Below are 26980 nucleotides of genomic sequence, written 5' to 3'. Positions count from 1 at the left end.
CACCGAGTTTCTGGGAAGTGATTTAAAATGATATGTGCTGGTGATATAAGACAACACGAGGGGAATCGAAATGATGGAAAGGGTCGATGTTATATGTGGAATACATTCCTCAGGGCCAAAGTAATCCACCACACAATTGCAACACTACTCAATTATATATCCATCAATGTATATTTTTGCTTTCCAGGAACACAACCAGCACCACTGGACCACAGGCATTTTCTATTAAGTACAAATTGACACTTTATGAACAATTGCCTCCAGCAATTAATCAATATACACACACACACAAAAAAACAACAACAAGAAGAATCGTTTGCTTGTGAATACATGCATGTACAAAATTTGCTCCCTGCATTCAACGCACCACAGTTGTGAACCCAGCAAACGCACATCTCATTCTTGACCTGAGAGGGGCACTGCAGGACAACTGAGGACCATGGCTTTGGAATGGGAGGTGCTGAGGTTCATACCACCCGCTTCACACTTTCCCGCAAGACAATTTCGTCCTAATGAAGCCAATGGATCCACATAATCTACAAAAAGCAGCGACGTAAAAAAGATGTCACCATGCCTCAGCTGCATGGTGACAAATTGCAGTTGTACTACCAGAACACCATTTCATCCCGCTTCTAAAAAAGACCCTTAAACTCCAATTGGAGCTCATCACCTCACAAATCATTTGGTAATGCTACCCTCTTGCGGATAAAATGTGTACTGCAACACGTCTGACCCGAATTAATCACGTTTAGTTCCGTCTGTTTACATATTTATAATGACTTTTATTTTTTACTTATTAGTCCTTTTAAAAACCATCTTTTGCATGTAGAATTTATTTTAACAGCGCACAAAAACCAAATTAACGCTGTTTTCGTTCTTAGATAATACGTCTCATAGAATAAAGGAATTTGCTTAAATGATGCTAAAACAAGGCGTCTGTTTTTAAAATAAATTCGTGTACAATTTGGAATCTAGACTAGATCTACTTGGCCACCATGTGACTTTATCCAAGGAGGAAAGGTTAAAAAAAGATCATGTTGCCATCGTAGAAAGAGGGATAGAGTGGCGTAAACTGGCAACCCTGCCCTTTGCTAACTTCGCACTGAAATTATCCTCCTTCCGTCGCGTCTTCTGTTGCACCTGACCAGCAGCAAACTTTGTCATGGCCGGAAAAAGAGCCTTGGTCATCCTCTCCAAGGGTGCGGAGGAGATGGAGACCGTTATCCCGGTGGACATCATGCGAAGGGCCGGGGTTTGTGACTTTCAGGCTACTTTGATTCTTAGCTGTTAGCAAGCTAACGCTTGTATATGTATCCTGGAAGTTTTCCCGATTTGTGGCGTGACTACACTTGTAACAATGCACAGATCATTGCAACGCATATATTTTGCGCCAGATTTTATAGTGTCAAGTGCCTTAAAAAATATAGGACCGGTCAGCCGAAAATGTCAAAGGTGAACCACACTCCGGAGCTATTTTACAGTCAACTGTCAAAAGTCTTAAATTACCATCCATGGACTACTGTGATTATGCAAATAAATGAGGGACTGCCACTCGATTTTATAATGCCACAGAGTCTTTGTGTGCAACATACTGTTTATTAGTATGCCAATTTATGGTATCTACTGTAACAAAGCTTTGAAATCATACGTTCTATTATAATGCTTCATAAGCCTATGCCATTCTAAAAATGCCCCAGTCAGTGAATGCCACATACTGTAATAATGGATGAAGCCAGAAAGTTGATGTGTCGCATATCATGTGTGCTGAATAATGTAACACTGAAGATGATAGGTGAAGCCACAGATGCCATTTATGATGTGTGCACAATACCATTGCAGATTACAGTGACGTTGGCAGGCCTGACTGGTAAAGAGCCCGTGCAGTGCAGCAGAAATGTCATGATCTGTCCCGATGCAAGCTTGGAGGATGCCAGAAAACAAGTAAGACTGAACCATTTCCTCGATGGTGATGTGGAGACTTCTGAAACCTTGTTGAATCCTATTGTGGCGTCTATCTCAGGGCCCCTTTGATGTGGTGCTTCTTCCTGGGGGAATGCCAGGGGCACAAAACCTTGCAGAGGTAAGAAATCTACAGAACAAAGGCATACTTTCACTTTTGATGGTGCATCAAATCAATTCAAAAACACAGACAAAAAGAAAAACAGTGAACACCAAATATCCACCAGATGGCGCCAAAATAATTACTTTGGCCTGAGCACAAAAATTGCATTGACCAGTTTCTTAGCAAACAAAAATAGGCCCCCCAAAATATGCAAATATGTAAAGTCACAAATGCTAAATTCACTGTGACGAACTGCATCTTCTTATTCCAGTCATGTTCTCGCTCTCTTGCAGTCTCCAGCTGTGAGCGAGGTGCTGAAGGACCAAGATGGCAGGAAAGGCCTTATTGCGGCCATCTGTGCAGGTGCAGTCAGCAAAAAACAGATGAGAGTTTCTCACACCCTTGCACATATTCCACCAGTTTGTTGCTGTGTCAAAAGTCCTTACAAAATCTGCTGATTTGATTCCTAAACCATTGCATAACTGATGGATCAAATAAAATCAAGCAATCTATGCTATATTCAGGGGTAGAACGAGTTGTTTTAGTCCACTTTGAACTTTTTATTGTGCATAATGACGACTATTGATGGGGGTGCACGTAAGTGTGCACTTTAAAACACTTTAAATTGAATAATACGCACCACTTCCAGTTTGTCACCGCGCTTTTCCTAAAAGTGACTGCTGAAGATGACAATCACTGTTTGGAACCATTCATGATCATATTTTGCAGGTTTCAAGTATATACTATGCACAATATGGTCTTGCCTATTACAGTAGCATAAATAGGCATTAAATCAGGACTGGAAACTTGGAGTGGCATTGTAAATCTAAACTTTTATGGTTGTCTTTAAATGTTAAGACTTGAGAGAATGAGGACACTGAAAGGACATTATGACAAGAGACTACAGTGACCAATATTAAGGCAAAGTAGATTGAAGGATGTCCTAGAAAATGGCCGCAACACTCACAGGAACTGGCAGTTTAATGAAGCTGCCAGTAAGACGGTCCCTTGCCGGCATGTGGCCCTGACTTTAACGATTTTTTTTTTATTCCCTGCATGACTGATTATGTTTGCATCCATAAAAATTGTGATTATTCTAATGATAATGGCTCATCTCTCATGTCTGCCTTTTAGTAAGACGGAGTAAGTATTAGTCGTAATAAGAGTCGTTTGCAGTCTGCAGTCCTGCCAGGAGAAAGTGTAATAATTAGACTGCATGGGAAGGCCGCCAAGGGGCATAATCAATAACTTTCTATTTATTAACAGTTTTTCGATGAGCTCACTGCAGTGCTCGGCCTTTGCCAAAGGTAACGCAGCAGCATTCAGTGTCCTCCGACACTCCCTTTTTTGTTTTGTTTTTTATTGTCTCATTGTGGGAAGGCAGGAAAAGGGTATAGTAATTACATTTTGTTTGCCTTTTATTTCACTCAGGGTCACTTTACAGGGTTAAAAAGAAATGCAGAAATGAGCAATACGAGTATATCATGTTAGTTTATGAAATTTTTTTTTTTTTTCAATCAATCAGTGTGCTGTTATTGACTGTGTTGAATTTGGAGGTTTGATTGTACTTGCATTCTTCAATCAGTGATTTTGTATTGTTATCCAAATGGAATTTGGGCGACACACCGGACCGATGCGCATCACACAAATGACCGATGAGTCATTTTACAGCGGAACATTTATGAACCCTAACAGCTTTGCTTCCTCTTGGCGCGGCAGGTCCCACAGCCCTTTTGGCGCATGGCATCGGCTACGGCAGCACAGTGACCACACATCCGGCTATGAAGGACAAGATGATGGCTGGAGGTGAGATTCAAATCTAACCTAATTCCAAATGGCTACAAAATAGGGCAGCGAGTCCTGTTAACATTTTTTATATTTATACTTTTCACATTGCGCAACATGTTTCGTTGAGTAAAGACTGAAACAGCAGGGGGCGCTGTCATACAGGTATACGCAAGAGGCGAATTCAGTCGGAGAATTTTGACAGAAGATAGTTGTAAGAAACTAGGTTATTTGTATTGGCATGTGGCCACCCTTTCAGTGTGGTGGTCTCCAGAACTTCTCGGCCTGTTGCACGAGTTCCTCCCTCCCTCCTCATCCCAAGTGTTTCTCTTTTGTCTGTTTTTAGATCACTATAAATATTCCGAGGCTCGAGTGCAGAAGGATGGCCATTACATCACCAGCCGTGGGCCCGGAACCAGTTTCGAATTCGCCCTGGCAATCGTAGAGGAGCTTCTGGGGGCTGAGGTTGCCGCTCAAGTCAAGGCTCCGCTCGTTATGAAAGAATGAGTGTAGCCGCTTCACATCCGCTCGCGGGCTGCAACTCCGGGCACGCCCACGCAATCTGCTATGAGTTCTATTGTAAAATTCTGGCATTATTTTTTCATCCATTTTCTGCTTCAGTTTACGGATACAAAAATACTCAATTTGGGGTTTAATTGTTGTTCAGCTAATGTCGGTAAAAGAAATGAGAAACCACCAAGTTTGAGAACTTCATAAAAAACTGAAATAGCTTCTAAAAGGGGAAAAATATCCAGATTTACCCGATGATACTATAAGATGACATTACATGATGACTGCAAAGAACAGGATTTCTGAATAACCTTCAATAAAGTAGGTGTGACAGCAATTTGTTTCACATTGCTCATTCTTTATTTGGGTTAATCCAGAAGTGGTTGACATTTTTCTGTCCTCCCTCCCCCTCCCTGAGGTTTGGAAAAATCAATTCACAAATAATAAATTACCTATAACCTAAGGAAAAATGTAAAGGCATCTTGAGAAAATATCTTTTTTTTTTTTTTTCAAATTAATCAGGAAAGTCTCAAAGTGCCTTGTGGTAAATGGTCACAAATCTCGAAGAAACCTTGGGAAGGGAACACTGATGCACAGTTAAGTGTTTTGATAATATGTGGAAGAGGTCTTCTTCCAATCCAGACCTGGTTGGTTGATACTCAAACCACAGCGACGAGAGAAAAAAAAGTAAGCTCTGACTCATAATGACATCATAAAGCTAATTGACCCTGACCATTGGCAGAATTAAGGTAAGTCCTCCTACCTATTTGTTTCATAAAATGCTTACTGTTGAAGATTTGACCTGGATGAGTCATGTATTGCTTGTTTTTCTTGCAAACAAAAATGAAATTTACAATCAGGTTTTCAGAAAAGTATACCTCTTATGACTTAACGTTTTGAATAGCTTCAATAATGCAATTGCCCTCTGCACACTGGAGGTCATCTCGACTTGAGTTGTGAATTGCCTGCATTGGCCCACTGGCTGTTGACGCCTAAATATAGGCTGCAGAATGCAACGTATTGTGGGGCACCACTGAGAAACGCGGGAAGTGGAATCCAAATAGACTGACGTGGAGCCCGATCAATAGCGAGTCTCGCTGTGGCTGCAGTCGTTCTCCGAATGCCCAATGACTGCTCGCCCGCAGCCTTAACGAGGCGGGGCTCTTCACAACGCGTGGTAGTTGTGTCAAGAGAGCAACACAAACTAGGCGCTCCTCGTCACGCTGGGCATAAAGACAAAAAAGGACAATTCCGCCAAAGGTAAACACATTTAACTCATTTCTTCCTTGTGCTGAGTGTTTTCGTGCAATGCATGTATGCTGCATGTTTTGCTCCGCTGCAACACTGTGTGAATTAACGTGTTAATCACGGCAACAGAAACTGTCATGCCACGGTTCGGCAACTGTAAACATGGTACACGCGTGTTCATGTCATTGAAACGACGATCGTTGAAGTCGGTGAAGCATTTTTGCTCCACCATTCCGTGATTAGCTTACCGTGTGGTTTCAAGTGGCCCCATCGTCATCGTTTGACATCCTCTGCTCAGATCAGATGTGGGCAGACGGAGCGTAAACGGGAAGCCCGAGGTGGCATCCACGTCCGGGAAACTAAAGGCGCTCTCGACGTGATGTCCCCCCTTTGCCGTCAACCGTGTGTTACCGCGGGGGAGAGAGTTGGCGTGCAGATGTGGGCCGACGCGGAGACGTCAGCTTCGGGAGGTTTCCGTTCTCAGGACTGCAGAGAGGCCAGGTGACCAGTTCAAACGTCACCTTGACAACGGGACAACGCGCCGTCCACGTCGTGCACCAAAGCAAAATAACTGAAAATTCAATTAGTCGATGAGTAAGATTTATTTGGTGTCAGAGTAGTTCCAGGAGTGGTGCCACTAAAAATATTTCAAATGGCTACTACACATTTCCCCCTGTTCGTCTAATGCGCTTTACCAGAGGTGTTCACCTGAAAGTCCCCTTACGGGATCCTGCAGAGCACTGTCGTCAGCCATCTTGACTTTGGCAAACCTGAACAGTTACAAGGTAAGTTTGTTTAACTCTAGATACTGATGAATAACTCTGTCGATTGCTTGATAGATGTTTGCAATATAAATGAAAAATACAAGGATTAATAACTAATTAATGGGTGCAGAGTGCAGAGGTCACAGTTATGTATTCCTGGGTGATCTAATTGCATTTGGCAAATTCATATTTTTGTTTAGAAAGATTTGTTGTTACACCAGTCCTGGGACTTTTCTGACATGCCTTGTACTTAACTATAGTGGATATAAAAGGTACACATTGTTTTTCAAATGGAAGGTTACATTGCGATGTAAAAAAAAAAAAATGCCCTCTTCAATTTCAAGTTTTTATCTATAGTATATATAGATGAGAATTAAATTCAACAGCTTCTGTGAGCATGGCAGGAACCATCATTTGTCTTTTTCAATGAGCTCTTAACAAGTAGGAATAAGGCGGAGTTTTTAACACATTACTCACAGGAAATGAAGTTGTCTTCTGTGGTTTGAGTTGCTGGAAACAACCTTGATCACTATGCGGAGAGTTTAGCTGAGACATTTCCTCTAATAGTCACATTTGGTCACTTGCTCGGAAGAGAGATGGAACCGAATCCTTGTAATTTGATTAGTTAAATTAATTTCTTTTGAAATTTGAAAATTCAGGCATATTGTTGTTAATCTGAATACCTTGTTGATCTTTTTTTTCTGTTCCTCTGGTAAATTGCCCAAATGTGCTCTTTTGACGCTTTTGATCTATCATTTACTGAAAATTTCATTTAATCGTTTTTGTGCTTTGTTTTGCGCTGCTTGTTAGCATTAAACTAAATAGACTTTATTAAGGCAAAATGATGTGGATTTAAATCCATGTTATTCTCATTGTTTGACAGTAAACTTCAATTAAATCGCTTGAAGCTTTCTTTTTGAAGAATTTTCCATTGTGCTACATATTGTGAAGTGAGTTGAGTTCACCACCATACAACACAATGTTTTGCAAGTTAAAGAAAGGATATGGATATTGCCCTAATTAGATAAATTAGTAACATCTACAAAATGCGACAATTGCTTTCAACACAAGATGGGGGGTGGGGGGTGCAGAAAATTGCCAACTACTAAAGACAATGTACTTTAAACACAGCACCATAGAAAATTGTGTCAAATCCAAATGCTAATGCTCATTAGTTGGATATTTCTGGAATATTAACATTTGGCACTGTTGCACACAACATGTTAGAATTATTCTGCTTGAGCACCCATCCAGGGAAGAGCTGGAGGCTTGACTCCCTATTTCTGGATGGGGCGGGGTGAGTAAGGGGGGGTGGGACGGTGTAAAAGTCAATGTGACTGAGTCATGGCTTTAGCTAATGATGCAATTAGAGCAGCGCTTGGCGTTTCCTGATTAGATCACCTACTTTCATAGGCCCGCACACGAGAAAGCGAGGGCTCGCTTCCATTCAGTCGATGCATTTCAAAAAGTAATTGGCAGTTCACAAGCGAATATGATTTCATCAAACGTCAACATTTTTATTGTCTTGCGCCGCAAATCGGTTCTTGACATTTTAACGCCTCGCTGTTCTCGCTCATGAAACAAATGCGTCACCTCAACCCACGTGGCACGTCAATCATCAGCTGTTTTGAAGATACCTATTCCAAAACTAGTAGCTGACGTCAATCAAGCTACACTTCTTTAGACAGCAAACTAAGCTAAGAATATGATCCATTAATAAGATTTGATTATTTAGCGTTGAATTATGTCCATTGTGACCTTTCTAGTGGAGTTCTGCATGCAAGTCGCTGACATCATGATGTTGTTCTTAAGACCACAGCCACGAAAAATAATGAAACTTCAACGAGGTGTCTTCCTTGACTTCTCACAAACATTAAGGAGAATATGTTAAAAACAAAATGTCAAAATCTGTCCGTACAGTTAATGAAGGATTTATGATGGCGAGCGTTTGACCCTGGAACTTGCCCTTTTTCCACGTAACCGAATCTGCCCTGATACTGATCCTGCAGATCACAGCGTACCCGATTGTGCGCGTATCTCTGTTCCCCTTCTGACCTTGAACAACCTTTGGGCACAAAACCGTGATAGAGTTTCTTGAAAAACATGTTTTATGATTAAAATAACAGTCCTGTCACTTTAGTAGTCTGGAGGACAACAATTTGATTACCTTTCCTTAAGCATCTTTGTGCTGAGTCATGGAGACGACGTCATACAGCTAACCGTCCCACCGTTCCCTTTGATTGTGCCGGGGGGATATTTTAGAAGACTCATCGTTTCAAAATAAACATTCAAAAAGAAATTGCTTACCATAATAGAAAGCAATTCCAGATAAACCTTCATTACATTGAATGATTTTCTAAAATAAGAAATGCTCTCTGGCTGTATTATCACTCCATCATGCATTTTCTCGACTGGGAATGATTTTTCAATGCACTGAGGGCTCTTGTTAAATTTGATAAAGTTGGAGGAAGTGACTGTAAATATTGTCCACTATTCAAATCTTAACATCGGTGCATCTTAAACCACCAAGATAAAAGTAAGCGGGATACGTGTTGTGCTAATTAGTTTCTTGGGTTTGTATGTGCTTCTCTTTTTACGTGCAAACACACTCTTGGTTATAAGGGCAGAGAAAAGTAATGCTCAAGTGTTTGGTAATATCTTGTTCGAGTCGATGCTGACACGGCTCGTTTCCAGAAGAGGAAGTTGAACGCAAGGGCAGAAATTTGAGTGTTGAGAGCAAATGTGACAAGCCTTTTCTGGCAGGAAGTCTTTTTTATTTTTAAATTCCGAATCAGCACACATGGTGTTGCGGTCACTATTGAATATTTTTAGAATCGATTATTCCATCGATTTAATCAAATAAATAAAGTACGCGAAAATAAATTTGATGATCGATTTGTCCCAATTGAATATTTTTAGAATCGCTCACTCCATCGATTCAATAGAATAATCGAATGAAATACAATATATTTAATGACTGATTTGTTGATGATTAATCGATTAATTTCCGACACCTCCAATCGCAGTATTTGGAAGACACAACGCCGCTGGTTTTCTTAAATGACAGAACCGCAACACGCCACTCCTTTTATTTTATTTCCATATGTGCCATTATATGCTAACATTGTAGCCAAACTTTCTTAATGTCCTCAATGTCCACTGAGTTTTCACACACTCGTCAACTTCTCCAGTCCAGTGCCGACTGTGCATAGGGAGGTGTGTCTATGTGTGGGTGTGTGTTGTGAGGAGGGAGGGGCATTTCCTCTAACCCATATGCCCTCAGCTCACACATTTATTCATGTTTCTCCTTTCACCTCTTTCTTTCTTACTCATTGTTCCGCATCCTTGTCACTTGTTTCCATCTTGCTGCTGTCAGATGCTCAACACACTCGGCTACACAATTGCAGTCACACGGCATCACACGCCGCATCCGCTAGAGTTGTGTCATTCATCGAGTCATTCCACCTCACGATCTTCTCTCAATGCCTGGGAATTCTCCACTGGTGCTCCTCCATCGCTAGCAACTGTTTTTTTGTTTTTACATTTATTCCTCGCTTCCACTCACTGCGTCAGGATTCCGCTGCAGACTGAGGTGGGTATTTTTTTTTTCCAAGCGTCATTTCTGTCTCAGAGGTGCATGCAGCCGGTGTCTGTCTCTTGCTCTCTCTCTCTTGCTCACTCTCTTGCTGTTTACTCCTTCTCTCTGTCTTCTTCTTCCGTCCCTCTCTTGCTTTCCCTTTCTTTAAGTCTCAATGAGAGTCGGGATGATCCCGCTTGCCCGTGCAGCATCTGTACACAGCAATTCTGACTTGCTATCTGACTGATAGGGCTGCTGCATTGAAAACTGTCTTTGCATACCGTATTATGCTGGTATGTGCTCTCTCTCCATTACGCCCTGTTGTGTGAATATCGGTCATGTTTTATGCATGCGCTACAGTTTGAATCCTTTTCTTGGCTTGTAAGCCTGATTAAACCTGCAAAATAGACAAAATGAAAGGCAAGAAGGCGTGATTCCTTTTCACCTCAGCTGCCCTGCTGATACTGCTGCTGCCACTGCTGCAGTTCTAGCTGATGCCAGCAACACCCAGAAGAGAAGCTCAAACTATTCCCAGTAAGAGTGAAAAAGTCGTTTTTGCTCGGACGAAAGGGTTACAGTGTTTATGTTTTGAAAAGTGCGTGGTTTTCATCGGTCTTGCACTGTGCATCTTTACTCACGTTTACAAGTTTGCCTACCAACCTGCCTGGCTTTGCAGGATGGGCTGTGATCCAAGTAGAACGCAAAGGAGAGGCAGGGAGGTTGCAGTGCTTCTGTTTGGTGCAGTAAGCTACTCTATGTACAAGATCGGAGTGTTACTTGACGACAAAATTGCGGCCATAGTGTTTGGGGCTTTGGTTACAGCATAGGTGTTAAAGTTGGCAGATAGGATGAGGTATTAGGTGTAAGGGCAGAAAGGTAAACGTAAAAAAACAACTTGGGCTTTCTGTTGTGTTATGGTCCTTGTGTATTTGGTTTGGGTGTTAGAGTTTAACTTATATATTTGAGCTGAGGGGATAAGGTTAGATATTGTGTTCCAAGACAGGGATTATGGTAACATAAAACCAAAATGTGGTTGAAAGGCTAGTAGAAAAGATCATCAGTAGCAATTGATCGGGACTAAACCTAGCCTAAAGCTTTGGTAATTGTTTTTCAGCTCAACTGAGCCGACATACCTAAATTTTTACACATTTTGCTGCGCAACAGAGTTCAGATTTGGCCAACACACCCTTTGCAGTCGTTATTGTTTATATCTCACAATGAGTAGTCAACACAAAGAACAACTCTCCAGTCACTTAGTCAGTTTGAGTGACCACTTCAATGCACAAGAGGTTTCTTTTAATGCAGAACCTGGAACAGAAAAACGAGGTGGCTGCAAACATACCGTGTCCGATGAAAGCAGAAAATAAATGTTCTGTACATGTGTGTGTAGATGTAGCAACTGTACTTTGCCAGCAAAATTATTTTGGGCATTTACTTCGCGGGTGTCTTTTTCCCATGAGGTTTGTTTAGGATAGACTCCTTCACTCATAGCTATTTCTACATGTATCTGCGCCTGAAACTATTCATGCATACTTCATGAACGCAAGACAAGGCATTTCAGATGACTTGTGTGAGGTTTAAAACAGATTAGCAATACGTTTTGAAAATAGCATCGAGTTCACTCTAAACAGATTACTTTTGGCTATGCATCGACGTCGGTAAATTTCAAATCGTCATGGAATGCCCTCTCTCAGGAGTAGAGGAGATTTTTTTTTTTTTTACATTTTTAATGCAAAGTTCCACCCTTGCTCACTGCAGTGTCCTCACTGTCCTTATGGGACATGTTGACCGGCGACATCATCCGAAGCCGGCTAATCAAATGTGTAGTCAGCTAAAAACTACCAACAGTCAGCAAACATGGTATTACTTTCTCTTTAGTGGTATAACGGTCTTTTTTTGTGTGTGTAGCCAGCCCTAGTTCTGTATACACACAAAATCCATTCACCCATAGTTCAGTTGTACTATTGCCCATGCGCTCAACGCTCAAAGTCAAGTCGGTTATGGGAAATGTCTAAAAATAAGGCCAGAGTCAGTTGCAAGCCGATAGCGACGTTATTCCAACTTCCCTCCGATTGGCGAGTGACGAGCGTAACTGAAACACATACGCCGAGGTTTAATGCTCGGGCGGCAGAATCACTGGGATGACACTGACTGGCCACTGGCATCTTTTGACATTTTCACTCATCTCGATGCGACGCTAATATAGGTCCTGACACTCTTTATGGCTGTGGTCTGTTGGATGCTCAAGTAGGGGTGATTTCCTAAACGGAGCTCAGTAATCATTCTGCTGGTGAGATTTAGTGGCCTGTTTAGCTTCATTAGCCTGCTTTTTTAGTCCCCATGCGGCATCACATGCACGCTGGAACCATATTTTGTCACACTTTAATTGGACAGGTGGGCTTTCTACTTTCACATATTCAACACCTGTTCTACCGGATAGGCGCCATACTCTCTACTTGATGAGTATAGTCTTAAATTAGCTGTAGGTGTCAAACTCAAGGCCTTGGGACAGATCCAGCCCGCCACCTCATTTTATGTGGCCTGCCAAAGCAAATTATGCGTCATTTCCGTGATCCTTGCAAAAAATCTGTACTGAGTTTTTCAAATTCTTATGCATAATAAATAGGATAGCGAGGGGAATTGATACTGTTTGAGCTGATGCCTTTAAGATCTACTCATTGGTATGGTTGAGGCACTGTATTTGCAGTATCATAACACAAAGGAACTGGTATCAGACTCACACAAGGACTACACAAACAGCCACGCGGCAGTACAGTAAATTCCTTGGGTCCCGAACGTATCGGACTCTTTCACCGCATTAGATATCGGTGTTTCACGATTACAGCAGTGCACCTAGCAATAGTTCTCACATTCGGGCTGTTGGTCTCACATTTTATCAAGGTTAATGTAACAGCACAGATGGCATCCATCGGAAGTCCATGGCATGACCTGGACTCGTTGCCCAGACACGGTGGATCAAAGTATAAATGCTATAGCCACGGTTACCCCAGGGTGGCATGAATCAGTCAACAAACGCTTTTTTTTTTTCTCAACATTGATTGGTTTTGACACATACTGTGGGCAGGCCCACGGCAAAAATGTAGACATGAATAAACAACAAGATGTTAACCCTTCATGCCTCAGGAAACCTGGCGCCCGCCATTCTCTTGCTCGGCCGCACAGGCACTAAGGGGCTTCTGTAGGTCGACTGATGTAATACGGGTCTCTGTTTCCAGAAGAAAACTGAATTGTCTGATCTTTTCTATACGTCCTATATACTACCACTCAGTTGTTGTGCAGTGAATGTGGCCATTAAGTTTGTCCTAGTTTTGACAGAAGGTTTGGTGTTTGTATCCGCTGCACTACAGCTGCCCCGTTGGCACCGTTTGAGGCTATTATTCCACTTGGACAGTATAGCGCACAACAAATACGTATTAGTAACCAGCCGCTGGAAACTGGAGCTTTGTGTTCACTAAGGCCCGTTTAATAATATGCCATCAAACTCTCTGTCACGCCGTCCCATATAAAGGGCATCTCTGCCATTGCCAATCAATACACTGGCTGATTAAGGAGAAACGTGTTAGAAAAGAGCAGCTGCACGATTCCCGTGCAAGTGTGGGAGATTCCGCGACCTCGCTAAGTCGAGCGTGAGCGAGTCAAACCGCTGCACGCGCGCACACACGTATGCTGGATGTGTTCAGACGAACGCAAGGAAGCGTGCGGAACTGATGCTTCTGAACTGGAGGATTTCTTCTGGCGTCTGCAACCCGATCCGAAGGTTGGACTTTGGAGCATTATGATATGAGCAGTGTAAGTGTGAGTGGACAATTGAATATTGTCGCTATGGGGTAAAAGCTAAAATATTTCTAGGGGGAATCTGTCACGTATGTATAAATCTTAAAACCCAAGGTCACTTATAATTCATTCAGTGACGCTGGATGAGAATTTTTTCATATCTACAACAAAATTTTCCCTTAGGAAATTAAATTAATCCATATTACAGTCACGCGTGTTGTCATTGTTAAAAATAGAAGTTTAAAGAAAACAACATTAAACAGTGTACAATGAATCCTTGTTCATCGCCTGTGTTATGTGAAAATCTGTGATTTAGAGAGACTTGTAGTCCCCCCGAAGGCTTTAAACACATTCAAATTTATTCAAACACAATTTTGAAATGTATTATAGCACCACGCGACCAAGTTGCGTGTGTTTTATGTTTTAAACTTTTTATGTGAGCATCTCTTCTTAAATGAAAACTCGTGAATGAAAAGTTTTGGTCACTTCTGGCATTTTTACAAAATGTTAAGAACGCATGACTGGGGTTTACAAACGATAGATTTTTGTGTGAATTTATCTTCATTTTTTTCCCCCTTGGAAATAATGCTAAAATTTCAAAATATACAATTCACAGGTTCCACTGTGTGCATGTCGTTGTGCAATTCAGTCGACTTCAGCCTTCAAACTTTACCATGCACTTTTCAAGCATCAAAGTAAAACAAGGACAAATGTGACTTTCAAAATATAAAGCTTGTCTGATTATTAATGTAGACTGGTGAGTATTGAATGCCCATCTACTTTGTGCAATGCACAGCATGCGTGTGTGTGTGTGTGTGTGTGTACGTGTGTGTGAGCGCGTCGGCTGCCCTTGACAAAATGACCACTTTGAGTGCGCAAAGTAGCACTGACTCAAAGTGAGGAGTGCTGCGAGTGGGCTGATGCACAATATTGTAATTTGCCAGTTAATCACATCACTTTCATACTGTTTTACTCTGCCAGAGCCAATTTGCAGTTGTCGCTCATGCACAGAAAAAAAATGTCTTCTGCACTATTTTGCATACACAAGAGCCGCAAATCTCTTTATATATAAACAAAATGTGGACGTGAAACTTTGACACATTTCTTTTGACAGCAGTAGCTTAGTAGTTGTTGAAGTTGTGCCACGTTTTCTCAAACTATTTTAGCCAAGGACTTCTAGTTCTAGTTTTATTATATATTGGCTCCTATACGACTGAGCTGTCTTCCTACGGCAGCGGCGTGACCCGAATTTGTATACAATACAATTATATTTATAAAGCGCATTTCACAACCTAACCGCTAATATTAATCATCTAAATTGTATAGCAGCAAGTTTCCATCATAAAATGCAGGTCACAGTGCTCGACATGAATTAAAATCCAAATCAGAGTTGATCCCTTTGTATTGTTTGACTAAACCGCCAGAACTGAGCTACGTGTGCTACTTTTGTGTGCTACTTCTATTTGTGTTGTTTAACAAACAGCCTTTATGACTCCTCATTTATCATTAAGTGAGGTGTTTTAATGTATTGAAGAGACTCGTTGGAGACTGGGTGCTTATCTAAATGTTACATCATCTCAACCAACGTGTCTTGGCTCACCCGGGGGCTACTTTCTCTCGCTTATTCAGTCAACTGTAGTGTTTATTACTTGTTTTCTCTTCAATGATGGTTTTATATTCCTGCTGCAGTGTGCTGATGTGCTCTCATGGTGGACTGCAGCACTTTACCCTCTGCAGTGATAGGCAGCGGCTTACACAGCCATAAAGGCTGGCCTGTTCAATTCCACGGCGGTCTTTTTCAATGGTCTTGTGTATGAAGTACAAAGTGTGATTTACACAGGTATCGAATTGTGTTTCTGTTGAAGCGCCAGTTTGTTATGCTGGAATAGGCTATAACTCTGCACAAGAGCTAAAGAAAGCGGACACAGCCAGTGCTGATTCATCTTCCCGCTGTCAGCGATATGAGCATCATGGGATCGTTCATCTCGTATTGTATCATAACCAGGAAATTGTGCACTCAAATTCCTGGCGGTATTTTATGCACACAGGTTGGTCGCTTTTTTGTTGTTGTTGTCATGCGTGGTGTTCAAATGAGGCACATTTTTGTCCACTTTTCGGATTTATGTGACATCCACTCCAAAACACAGCACGTCCTATGCAGACTCTGAGAAGGTCACCTTTTCAAAAGCACACTGCAGTACCTGCAAGCATAGTTTGTGTATACTCGGCAGAAACCTCACCTGGTATTTTGAACAGCTTTTTTTTTTTTTTTTGCCGCATCAATGCTGTCGTAACAGTAGATCCGAGCTTTTATACAGAACTGGCTCGCTTTGGAGGTCGTATCAGAGTTGTAGCAGGCACGGCAATACCTGTGTGATATTCCGTGACTTGTCCCTTAAATATTTTGGTTCGCCATCAGAGTCTCTGTATGGATAAAGTTCATGTGTGACGGTTTGACTAGGTAGACAGGATTAGTACTTTGTTGTACAACATGGTTTTTGTCCTCTGTTGCAAGCAGCACTAATTCCGAAAGAGTTGCCTTTACGACTTAAGAGAGCGGCACAAAACAACAAACTGAGGATTAGAGAGGCACTTGTCATGGATTTTTATGTCAGCACGTCCGAGTTTGATCCTAAAAAATACCCGAATTGTGACGATGAAACAAGCCCGTCGCCGTTGCCCGACTGAACTCCCGCGTAGGACATCCCTGGCAAATATCGGTGTGTTCTTCGGCAGCCATCTGCTTGAAGCGCTGTGTGTTTACGGCTGCTGCCAACATACTACCCAACACCGTATGGTGCTTTCCAGGCCAACACTGCCTGCCCGCCTCGCTCACGTAAGCCCCGTCTCGAGAGGGAACTCACTCAGGCTGGGTGTGGGTGGATTTAGGGATGGGGGGAGCATGTGAAGAGCAGCCTTGTGTGACTCAATTTTGCATTTCAAGCGCAGGTGTATGAGACCATTTCTGCATTGCTGTGTTTTGTGCTTGCCAAATAGACTTTGTTTCACTTGCTTCCTCATTATTGATCTTTTTTTTTTGGTTGTTATTTGCAATGGTGTCACAATGACCATACTGAGGGATGTTTCTATTATTTTGCTGTGAAATGTGTAATCAGTTTGTTCAAATGTGATGGCCCTCTCTTTCTCTGTACTAGAATTTAGTTCACCATTTACAAAATTGCACCCACATATGCAGTTTGTGAACAAAGCTGTTGGAGCCTCGGGCCTTCTTTAGGTCAACAACACCGCTGTTTTAAAAGCATGCGCGCACGCACACACACACACACACACACACACTACACGCACACATACACACACAAAGGCGCAGTGCTGGTGTGGGTGTGTTAATACTTTCTTTGCTTCGAGCTAGGAAAAGCTGCTCCAGATCAGTCATTGCTCTGATACTACTGCCAGTGGTTAAAAATGGCCATGTCAACTTCAAATTAGAGGTTCAAACCTGGGTTAAGCTTTCAAACAAGGGTTAAGATAAAAAATTAGGGTTTAAAAAATAATTTTGGGTTTCAAACCACAGTTTGGGTTTCAAAATGATCTTTGCAGCTAAGATTATATATTTATTTTGAAAGCACTGAACAAAGGTTTCTGTTTGTTTATTTGAGGGCATGTCAACAAACTCAGTAGTTTTTTTTAAATGTTGAATATAGATGATAATTGTTTGATAAATGGATTACTACAATGCCTGCAGTTTAACTCCAGTATCATCTCCTGTCTTCACATTTTTCTTTGTACCTAGCGTCTTTGTCAGTCTGCAGCTTTCAATTTAAGAAAGTGCACCGTGGCCCATTAGTGCGGTAAATCTGAGCCCATCCAACTTGGACCAGGCTGAGTGTGTATTGTACCGCAGTGCTGCAGTCCCAGCAGAAGCAGCAGCAGCAGCCTGTCCACCTCTGCAGCTCACTTCGGGCATGTGTGCTGACAACATCTCAATCAATGAAAACACTTGAGAAGATACTAATTAAACTTTCTTGCTTTTACTTTAATGCAAAAAAAAAAAAAAAACTACAGACACTATATTCAGTCAGTCACCTCAACTCACCTCAGAGGCATATATATTTTATTATTTACAACCAGCAGTTTACCGAGTTGTGACGAAGGATTCATATTGAATTCACCGTAGACATTCAAATATTTGTATGACTCATGTGTAACAACAAATGAGCTTTTTGTTGTAGTGTAACAACATACTGCTTTTGATGTTTGTGGAGTATTTGTGCCAAAATTATTTATAAAAAAAAAAGAAAAACTTCCCAACAGAGTCATAGGCCCCTTCTGCCAAAGAGCCTGCTTTGATTTCTGCCAACACAACCCACTCCAACTCCTGATGCCTTGACACTGACAGATGACTTTGTAGTCCTTGTAGTAAATCTGCTCGTGGGTCTTTTATACATCAGGGTCACGCCATCTTCATCGCCGCCGTCATCACCTGATGGCTGGGCTGGCCCGCCGTTCCTTTTGTGCCGTGATTGAAATGAATGGGAAGGGAAGGTTAAACGAGTCCTTGGGAACTCAGGACGACGTATTTGAGAGATTGATGGGAGTGGAAAGTCACCTTTTGTGCTTTCGTTAGGGATATGGGCCAAGACTGGGCTGAGCTCAGTCACCGGTGAAATAAGGTTGCGCGAGATACTCATCCCACGCCTTTGTCGGGGTGACGGATGCCACTCTGCTTTGTCCTCTGCTGTCCTCGGCATTTTTAAATCAACATCAAAAATAGGTGAAATGACACACAAGGCCATCTCTGATTGAAATTAGCTATTGATCTGTAACATTAACCGTGCTGCCAATTTAAGTGGGATTTGAATTACTGTCACATGTCTAAGCAGAAGTTTGTATTGTAAAATGTTACTACCCCCTTCTGCTTAGAGGTGACAAGCATTTGGCAGCTAGCCATTCGGAGATCATTCAGTGCTGTTCAAACCTACGCAAATGGGAAGGGGAAAAATAGTTCCCTAGTTACACAGTTCCATGATCAAAATGTTTATTACAATACAACACATGAGCCAAGCCAACACTACCTACCTAAGCAGCCAGTGGAGCCGCCCTCTCAGCAGCACTGACCTGCTTCTAGGGCCGACACTTTGAATTATTTATAGAATTGTGTCACCCAAAAGCAGTTGGTTAGCTGTCATTTTCTCTCGAACGCATCACAAGTAAATTATAACAAAAACTAACAACATAGTGATACATTTATGATTCCTCATTGCGTCAAACCTCCCTTTTAGCTGCAATTATAGATGCTTTTGTAGTTGAAATGTTCTTAAGGCTGCAAAGATATTCATAGTATGTATAAAATGAAGGCCCATTTTTAATCCAGGTACTTCAACTTGTATTGTGGATGCACAGCCAAAGCTGATGTCTGGCAGGTCCACTCAGAGCTGCAGTATGAGGAGAGGCCTCCATCTAGTGGGAGAAATGTGTTCCTGATCATTTATTATTTTGATCAAAATGAAGGGCTTGATTTTGAGTCTTGTTGGCAAATATTTTCATCCTGAAGTAAACTGATGGATTTCAATTGTTTTTATGCTGCAAGGCATTAAATACTTTTACATTCTGCAGCACGTTCAACGTGTCAACGTTTGCAATTTTTTGGTCTAAAAACAATTAAATCTGAAGTTGGATTTAGGCTTTATTGAAGATGTACTAACCCTTTTTTCTTCTTGTGCTCTTTTTTTGAAAGAGGCCCACGTTGACGCTCGACTGTCGCTTGTGGTTGCGGTGAAAGAACATCACCCCTGGCAGGCTAGCGCGGCCAGCCCTTCCTCCTGCCTTCATGTATCCTGAATCAACAACAGACTCGCCCGCGCGCCTTTCCCTTCGACAGTCTGGTTCGCCTGGAATGATCTACAGGTGAGTTCAGGGCTGGGCCAAACATCCTAAAATTCTCTAAAATTTTCAACACGTCTGAATCAAACTTTTCAAAAATATTTTTTTTTATGCGATGGACCCTACACATAATGAGCGTGGAAAAAAATGTTTTCAATGTGTTTCAGAGACGGCTCATGTGTTTGTAAATGTATTTTTGACACTGACTTTACAAATAACCATTTCTAGCATATTAGGTTTCTAAGATATTTCTATTTTTGTTTTTAGGTTTGCGCTATGCAGCATGATTATTTTTAGCTTTGACTGTTTTAAAAAGGAATATATAAAAAAAAAATATTATTGTATTATTATTGTCATTATTATGAAAGCCTGGTATGCTAGAAAGGAATGAGGGTGTATTTGTAATCAGAGCAAAAAAATAATCTAGAAAAGTTTACTTGAATCACTGATTTAAAAAATTAATAAATATTTTGTTGCCCAGTGTAATATGATAGATGGACTATCCTAAAATACAAAGAAAGCTAATGAAAGAAGAGTGAGATTAGTAAAAGACAAAAGGATTGAGGATGCTCTTATATTTTGTTGTAACTGCATTGCACTTGTAAACGACAATGAAATTTACAATGTCGCATGATGGCTTTGCTTGCTTCTTCCTCCCCCATCATGGTGATGTAATAACTCAAATTTGACATATTTGGTGACGTTGCTGTTACTTATGCACAGCACGAATCCATTACACCAAGGAATGGGATTCAACTGTCAGAAGCATTTTTTTCAATTAAAAACAAAACATACAGTAAATGTGTTATAATGCGCATTGCTTCAAAATTGTTTTGTTATTAGTTGTGGATCAACGTCACAGAAATATGTACTTTGTTCGTATAAGAGTTCAGTAAAAGTGTGCAGCACTGTCTTCTTTGTCAAGCTTAAGCTGCACTCTCATATTTGGACAGCAAGTGGCGCCATTGTTTGCAACCTAGAAGATAGTCTAAGTCTCATCTTATGCTGTTATAAAGATAATTAGAAAGAATTGTGATGTTGGTTAGTTCCGTAATTTTTTTGAGCTGCTCTATTGCTTTCTGTATTTCCGCTTGGATCAACTATGCATCCTCTATCCCTGCACGATTCACTCCCAAACACACGCTGCCATCATTACTAACCTCTTCCTTTCCGTGCTAACGTTAACCAGCACCATCACTTGTGCTCTTGTCTCCCGATGCCTTCAGTGCTCGCTATGGAAGTCCGAAACGTCAGCTGCAGTTCTACAGGTATTTGTCTTTCTCTGTCTCTATCTTTCACCCCCTCCTGCTTATCTTCCATTTACATTCCAAATCCGAAGGTAAAGTCGATACACAGGTGACTACACGATATGTACCCCGATATTATTCAATACACTTGAAATCCCCCATAGCGTCAGGGAGAAGTCCCGATTTTATACTTATGTTTTATACCTATCTCGGTATCAATATTTTGAGCACACCCAATGTATATCTCCGTTAGATTTGACCTTGGATTCAGTTGAGAGTCCGCTCACAAAATCTTTTCAAGCAGCAGTAATTGGTTCTGCAATCTTCTGGTTTTCATGAAATCTTGAAGTATCTCAGATGTCACTTTTGAGTGTTTTTCCTTGACAAGTGTAAAAGGAAGTTAACCTCCAGTGAGGTGGCTCCATTGAGAGTCTAAAATAAATTTGTCTGGTTGTTAATTTTCTAAAACGTTAGTTTCACTTGTGTCAAATCATGTGAGAAATATGTGGTTGTTGTTTTTTTTTTTAACATTTCGCAATTAAGCGATTGAAAATCGACTGGCACAGCTTTGATGGATTGGAAGAATTACAATTGGTTCTAATTAGCAGTGGTAGGTTATAATACTACTTTAGCTAACAATGTTTCTTTTATCGTGGATGTACAGTGATTTCAATGGGCGTATTGCGTGTTGATGATATTGATGAAACCAACACAAAGTGCAAGAAGTGAACTTCTATTTGGTGACCGATGACTTCATATCTCAAAGCCTCATTCTGCAGATCGGAGTGATAAAAAGCGCAGACGATGTCAATGTGCTCGTAATGATTTCTAGCCTGGCGCCTTGCATTTGCACTTTTCTCTCCTTTTTATATAATTTTTAAGTGCAAAATTGTCTGCCTCACCCCCCCACCCCCTTTCTCTACACAAGGCCGATCGATCGATGCAGCCTCGTTCTCTCCGTTGTGCCGATGACTATGGCGGCCTAATGTTTGCTTAATCTGATAACGCAGTGTTTGTGTTGTGCTTACGGCATCATAATTAATGTCCCATACCTTACATTAAACTTAACCTCAACCTTACTCAGGACAAAGCACCAGACAGTCTGTATGAAGGGGGGAAAAAAAATCAATGCTTTGTGTGTGCAGGTTTACAAAACGGATTCAAAGTTGCCGATGTTTACACGTGCTGGAAACGGCGGCCTATGAACTGTGCGGCAAGCTTAACCAGTCATCAAGGCACTCTTATCTCGGTTATTGAATTGATGCTTCCACACTCAATGTGAATCCAAACAAATTGGATCTAACCTGAAAATATGCAGCCATATTCACCAGTGTGGTTTTCACACGGTTAGGTGGTGATTTGCGGGTTTGTCGGTCTCTCGCTACATGTCCTCATCCGAGCGCCGCCGAGGTTGCTCAGCATTTGTGTTTGTGTCTGTTTTCAACATGCTAGCTGATTATCGCGCTGCTCTAAGTAGTCTTTCCTGTGCAACAACAATCAGAGGCTTTTAGCGCAAAAAGCTTTGGTGAATAATTCAGTGCTGATATTATTTGCTGAGGCTAGCAGAAACAGGACAGAGCTTCTAAACGCCGTAAATGGATTTCATCCACGAGATCTCCTCGGGAGGGGATGAGTCGAGGTGTTGCTTGCGGTGGTAGATGGCGGTCCGAGGAGTGAGGGGAGGAAAGGGATGCGCTCCCTTACTCACTAATTGGTTTAGACATTTCCAAGTAAGACACTCCCAGTTTGGGTGGACCCACTCTGTCGGTCGGCAGTGCAGTATGGCTTTATAAGCTCAGACTCGCACCATTCCACCTTGCTCATGAGCCGACCCCAAAGAAACCGGGTGAGTTTGTGGAAAGATCTTTCCAACAGTGGCCCATGCATGCGCGAGGGATGAGCTTTTCCATGTAGAGCGTGCATGCTACCTATTTTCAAGTCCACTACTTAAGTTTGTACACCTGGAGAAAATTTGAATTATTCCAACACAGTTGTCTTAATGTTGTCGTTAGCACAGAATTGACATTTCCGGCACTTTTAATGTAATGATGAAGGTTTGACCGGAGGTTACTCGATAAATTGGACATAAATACATGGTTCTACCAAATTATGAACTATATGATTGATTCTGGTATGTTCTATGGAGCTGTAAAATGTTCCCCTTAAGTCCAAATCTGGTCGAGTAAGTGAGTGATGCTTTTTTGTAGAACTGCAAGTACGTTCATTAAAATTCCAGTCGAGGTGCGTACATGTTGTTCCCTTGCATTATTGGCGTAATGAAAACAGTGTTGCCCTCTGTTGATATCTGTTGAACTCCTCTTGAGGATGACAGAGGAATGCTAATTAAAGAAGCGATTAAGAGACGATGGTCTGTTTTCAGATTGGGAGACAAAAGATTGGAAGTTTTGCTGTTGTCATAAAAAACAAGCGCTTCAAGAATTCTGGGTCATGCTGGTGTTTGTGTATTCAAATGAAGTGGCGGTTTTCCCTTTTATTGTCCTCTCCGAGTGGGATTGTGTTCACGTTTTCCTAGTTGCATGTCTGGATGTCTTGAATGGCATGTGTCCTGTTTCTTGAGCACTTGAATGCGGCCTATCAGTGTCACCCTGCCCGTGGCGCACCTGTCGGGGGGGAGGGAGAGGCGGGTGCGGGGGGCTCCGGGCCCGTGTTGATTACAGGATGCATGGCCATTGTACCGCCCGGAACACGAGAGCTCCTTTCAAATCGGAGAAGGTTGCTATTTTAGGAGGGTGGACCCTTACCTCCATCTCTTTAGCTTCTTCATTATTTGTCAAGGAAGCGAAGGGAGGGAGGGGTCGGCATGTTTACGGGAGGCTACGCCGGTAGCCCCCAGGGGCTTCCCAGCGCGCTCAAGTCCGGTCACTGTCCTGCTGAAAACCTGCAGATCCCCAAACCGTCAGCGCCGAGCAGCGGCGTTCGCAAGAGCAACAGCAGCAGCAGCGGAAAGATGCTGTCCATGACGTACAGCGAGAGCATCCGGAGCGGGATCAACCGCTACCACTCGGACCAGGGGCTCAACCAGCCCCCGACCAGACCCGCCGACCAGGGTGAGCTGCAGCGACTGCGGGAACAGAGGATCGCTGCTCAAGTCAAGAATTTGGAAGACTTCTTGAAGATGAATGGCCTAGCCCTGGAAGAGTGCGTGTCCTATCAGACAGGCATGAAGTACAGGTAAGAAAGCACAAAGGGGGAGCGGTGAAGTATGTGCTCGGAGGAGGCCGGATGTTTGAGACTTGGCTGGGTGGAGATGCTAGGGTTTAGTTTGAAATGCAACTTTGTTTTTTGGGTGGTCTTGGACAAGTGCATATCTGCATCTGGAGAAGTTATGCGGCCCATAAAAAATGTGGTGGCTTGCTGTGTTTATAAGAACGTCTCTACTGGATGGATGAAGACCAATCTTAAAGTGCTTGCAAAGTCAAAACGGTCGCGAAGATCTTTTATAACTGTTACTTTGCACATCACTTAGCATCTTTGTGAGTGGGACTCAAATGGTTGCTGGTTGCGAAGTGACTGAACAAAAAGCAGTCTGGTGCTTTTTTGCTCTGCAATTTGATTCCATGATGGGATCTGGGGGGAATTAGTCTCGTTCGAGAGCTAGATCGCTTCAGTGTGTACTTCAAGGATGTGCCTTTACTGAGTCACGGTGCGACATGTGTCAGGGAAAGCACAATTAAAAGTTTTTCCTCATGCTGTTTCCAAACTCCAACTCTACCAAACTCCTTAGCTGAAATCAGTCCGCCGCTGTCTCGCCATTACTGAAGAGGTGACAGTTCGATCGCAGCAGTTTTCGACTTTCATGTGACTTCAAACTTAGAAAACGACATCACAAAATGGCAATCAGAGCATACTGGTGCTGGAGTCTTGAGTGGTCCTCGAGGCTTGTATGTTGCAACGCCGGTTTATCTTTCACGTTTTTAAGACAACAAATATACTGTATCAGTATGTTAGTGGCATTATAAATCATTTACTCTACTACTACTCTACTCTCATTTACTTACTTTCATCATTTATTCATCAAGACAAACTGTACCCTCACTGGCCACAGCATTGGGAAATAGAAGTTTTCTTGAACTACTTTACAGCGGACTTTCCAAAACTTTTTAAAGATTATTAATTGAAATAAAATGGTGTCTGGATTATCAGTACAATAAGAACAATATCATTTCTGATACATACACAAATAGCGATGTTGTGTATTTGCACCTGACAAGCAACCAGCATGATCATTGCAATGTCTGCAGTTCTGTTGTCACATTCTTCAATATGGCTGAGCAAAAGGAGACAGTTTGACTTGCGTGAGGCCAGACGGGAAGCAGCGTGTCTCCAGTTTGAGCGACGGACTGTATATGGAGAGTGAAGTATGGATCTTCAATGCTACTTGCACTAATGGACATGATAATGACCCCCATTTGGTCGCTCATGCGAGCATGCTATACGTAGGTAGCTGTGTTTCACCATCATCCTTTCTCTATAATCAGTCAACTGTTTTTATGGACTCATTATCAAACTGTTTTACTTACTGAGTGAGAGAAGTTTGATCGTTTATATTGTACTTAATTATATTTTGACGGTAGGGAGCAGACGAGCTGGCTGGCGAATGCTACAGGGTGCACCCTGTTTTTTTTACCCGCCAAATATCAGCTCCAGCTTCCCCGTGATCTCAATGAAGACAAAAGTGTGGGAAATGGATGAATGGATGAGATCTGTTTCAATTTTGGCACCGTTCTGTCAGATGCAGGTAGAGACCGTTAGAGGGAGTTGGTGTTCCGTTCCTCTTTGAGCTTTTTCTGTTTAATTATTATCAAGTCTGAGGGCTTCTTTGGCAAGAGGTATTACAATTCCTTTTTTTTTTCTTGTATTTGTTTATGTTTGAGAATTTCAACATCATGATTCCATCTACACTCTTTCGTAATAATTAATCATTTGATGAAATAGCCAGTTTATTTTTTTATTTATTTTGAAATGAAATATTTTTTAATTATTTTTATTGTAGGTAGATCATTTTGACATTTTCTAAATAGCTGGCATGCTGATGAAGTGTGGGCCTCTGAACTATACAGATTTATCTTGGTGTCCTTCCAGTTCACCCATCTTTGTTAATACACAATATGCTAAAATGGAGTGCCAAAAGGCTTGGCTTACCTTACATAATTGCATTATATAAGGACAAAGGGCTTCCCTGTCCTCTTTTTGCATGTCTCAGCACCCCTGCTCTGTTAGATGTGTCATCTGGGACAGCGGCAAGTCCTCCTGTGCTCTGCTGCACACATCTGCAGGGATATCTCACATGCTCTCCACAGATTCACAAATTGACGCAATGGCTGCTCACAGATGTGACTAGCGTGTCTCCCTTGCATCCTATCAGGAGTGCCCACATTTGGTGTTATTTGTTATTTTTGTGTTGAGTCTTTTTAAAGAGTACAATGAGCTCCGTTAAACGTTTTGTGCCATTCACTTTTTTTTTTTTTAATCAAAAGATGCTTTGGCTGGCTTGAATGAAGGAGAGTGTTTATTTTGATTTAAAAAATTGCCTAAAATGGCAAGATACACAAAAAAAATGGACATGTGACTTTATCATAGTATAAAGTAATGCAGTCCTTTTATGTTAACGTTTCAATTTGGATGGATGCCTACTCTTTATCCACCAGAGGGTGCTACTTTTTCACATCCAAACCATGAAGAATGTTTTTTTATCATTATTTTTTAACATGCAGAATGTTGCTATTGATTTTGATAAATCAGTGTTGCTTCTAATTATGCTGTTTTGCCAAATTCACTTCTTTTTTTTTTCTTTTTTTTTTTATAGAGAGGGGGCACAGACCTATTTGGCTTGGTACTCACAAGCACCAATTTATGTGAAATTTTCTACTGTATTATGTTTAGTTCCAAAGCAGGAATTTCTAAGTTTTGACTTTACGAGAGTGGAAGAGTTGGCGATTTTCCATGGTGCTGAAATGATTGTCCTGGCAGATATTAGGAATGCTTAGCTGGCCCTTCAGGGTACATTACAACATCTGTCAATCATTGCTGTCAATCTGTCGGACATCACGTTACTTTCCTTTAACTCCGTTGAACCCGCTCACACTCTTGCTTCACATGTACAACACACACACACACACACACACACATG

The 26980-nt window shown here is 41.7% G+C and overlaps 2 protein-coding genes and 1 long non-coding RNA gene across 7 annotated transcripts in view; 2 read left to right on the top strand and 1 right to left on the bottom strand.

Moving 5' to 3' along the window:
* The first annotated feature begins 974 nt into the window (after nt 1-974).
* On the top strand, nt 975-4694 carry park7 (parkinson protein 7). Its single transcript, XM_088389458.1, has 6 exons — nt 975-1252; nt 1840-1941; nt 2021-2080; nt 2356-2425; nt 3782-3868; nt 4194-4694. Exons 1-6 carry the CDS (start codon nt 1163-1165, stop codon nt 4352-4354), a joined length of 570 nt encoding a protein of 189 aa, XP_088245584.1. The 5' UTR covers nt 975-1162; the 3' UTR covers nt 4355-4694.
* LOC148390921 (uncharacterized) lies at nt 4695-6458 on the bottom strand. Its single transcript, XR_015861260.1, has 2 exons — nt 5854-6458; nt 4695-5580 (listed from the first exon to the last, which is right to left on the bottom strand). It is a non-coding gene; the product is annotated as an uncharacterized LOC148390921 (long non-coding RNA).
* Nucleotides 5468-26980, top strand: part of kcnab2a (potassium voltage-gated channel subfamily A regulatory beta subunit 2a) — a 44028-nt gene continuing 22515 nt past the window's right edge. Inside the window, exons 1-4 of one of the 5 annotated variants that reach the window (XM_088389453.1) lie at nt 5506-5617; nt 5904-6390; nt 19437-19606; nt 20809-20850. In XM_088389453.1, coding sequence (XP_088245579.1) covers nt 19530-19606; nt 20809-20850 — 119 coding nt within the window. In that variant the 5' untranslated portion in view covers nt 5506-5617; nt 5904-6390; nt 19437-19529. Of the gene's footprint in view, nt 5618-5903; nt 6391-9684; nt 9962-19436; nt 19607-20808; nt 20851-26980 lie in introns of those variants that run through there. The other 4 variants (XM_088389455.1, XM_088389452.1, XM_088389456.1 and 1 more) reach the window with 4 other exon arrangements.

The sequence above is a fragment of the Syngnathus floridae genome, chromosome 11 (assembly GCF_059516105.1).
Source record: "Syngnathus floridae isolate MCC-2025c chromosome 11, RoL_Sflo_1.0, whole genome shotgun sequence".
Classification (NCBI taxonomy): domain Eukaryota; kingdom Metazoa; phylum Chordata; class Actinopteri; order Syngnathiformes; family Syngnathidae; genus Syngnathus; species Syngnathus floridae.
The sequence above is the reverse complement of the archived record's forward strand: the minus strand, read 5'-3'. Positions and strand labels throughout refer to the sequence as shown.

Coding starts and splice junctions, on each gene's coding strand:
- park7 (XM_088389458.1), top strand. CDS start 1,163: ATGGCCGGAAAAAGAGCCTTGGTCATCCTCTCCAAGGGTGCGGAGGAG. Junction 1,253..1,839: donor ACATCATGCGAAGGGCCGGG/GTTTGTGACTTT, acceptor ATACCATTGCAG/ATTACAGTGACGTTGGCAGG. Junction 3,869..4,193: donor GGACAAGATGATGGCTGGAG/GTGAGATTCAAA, acceptor GTCTGTTTTTAG/ATCACTATAAATATTCCGAG.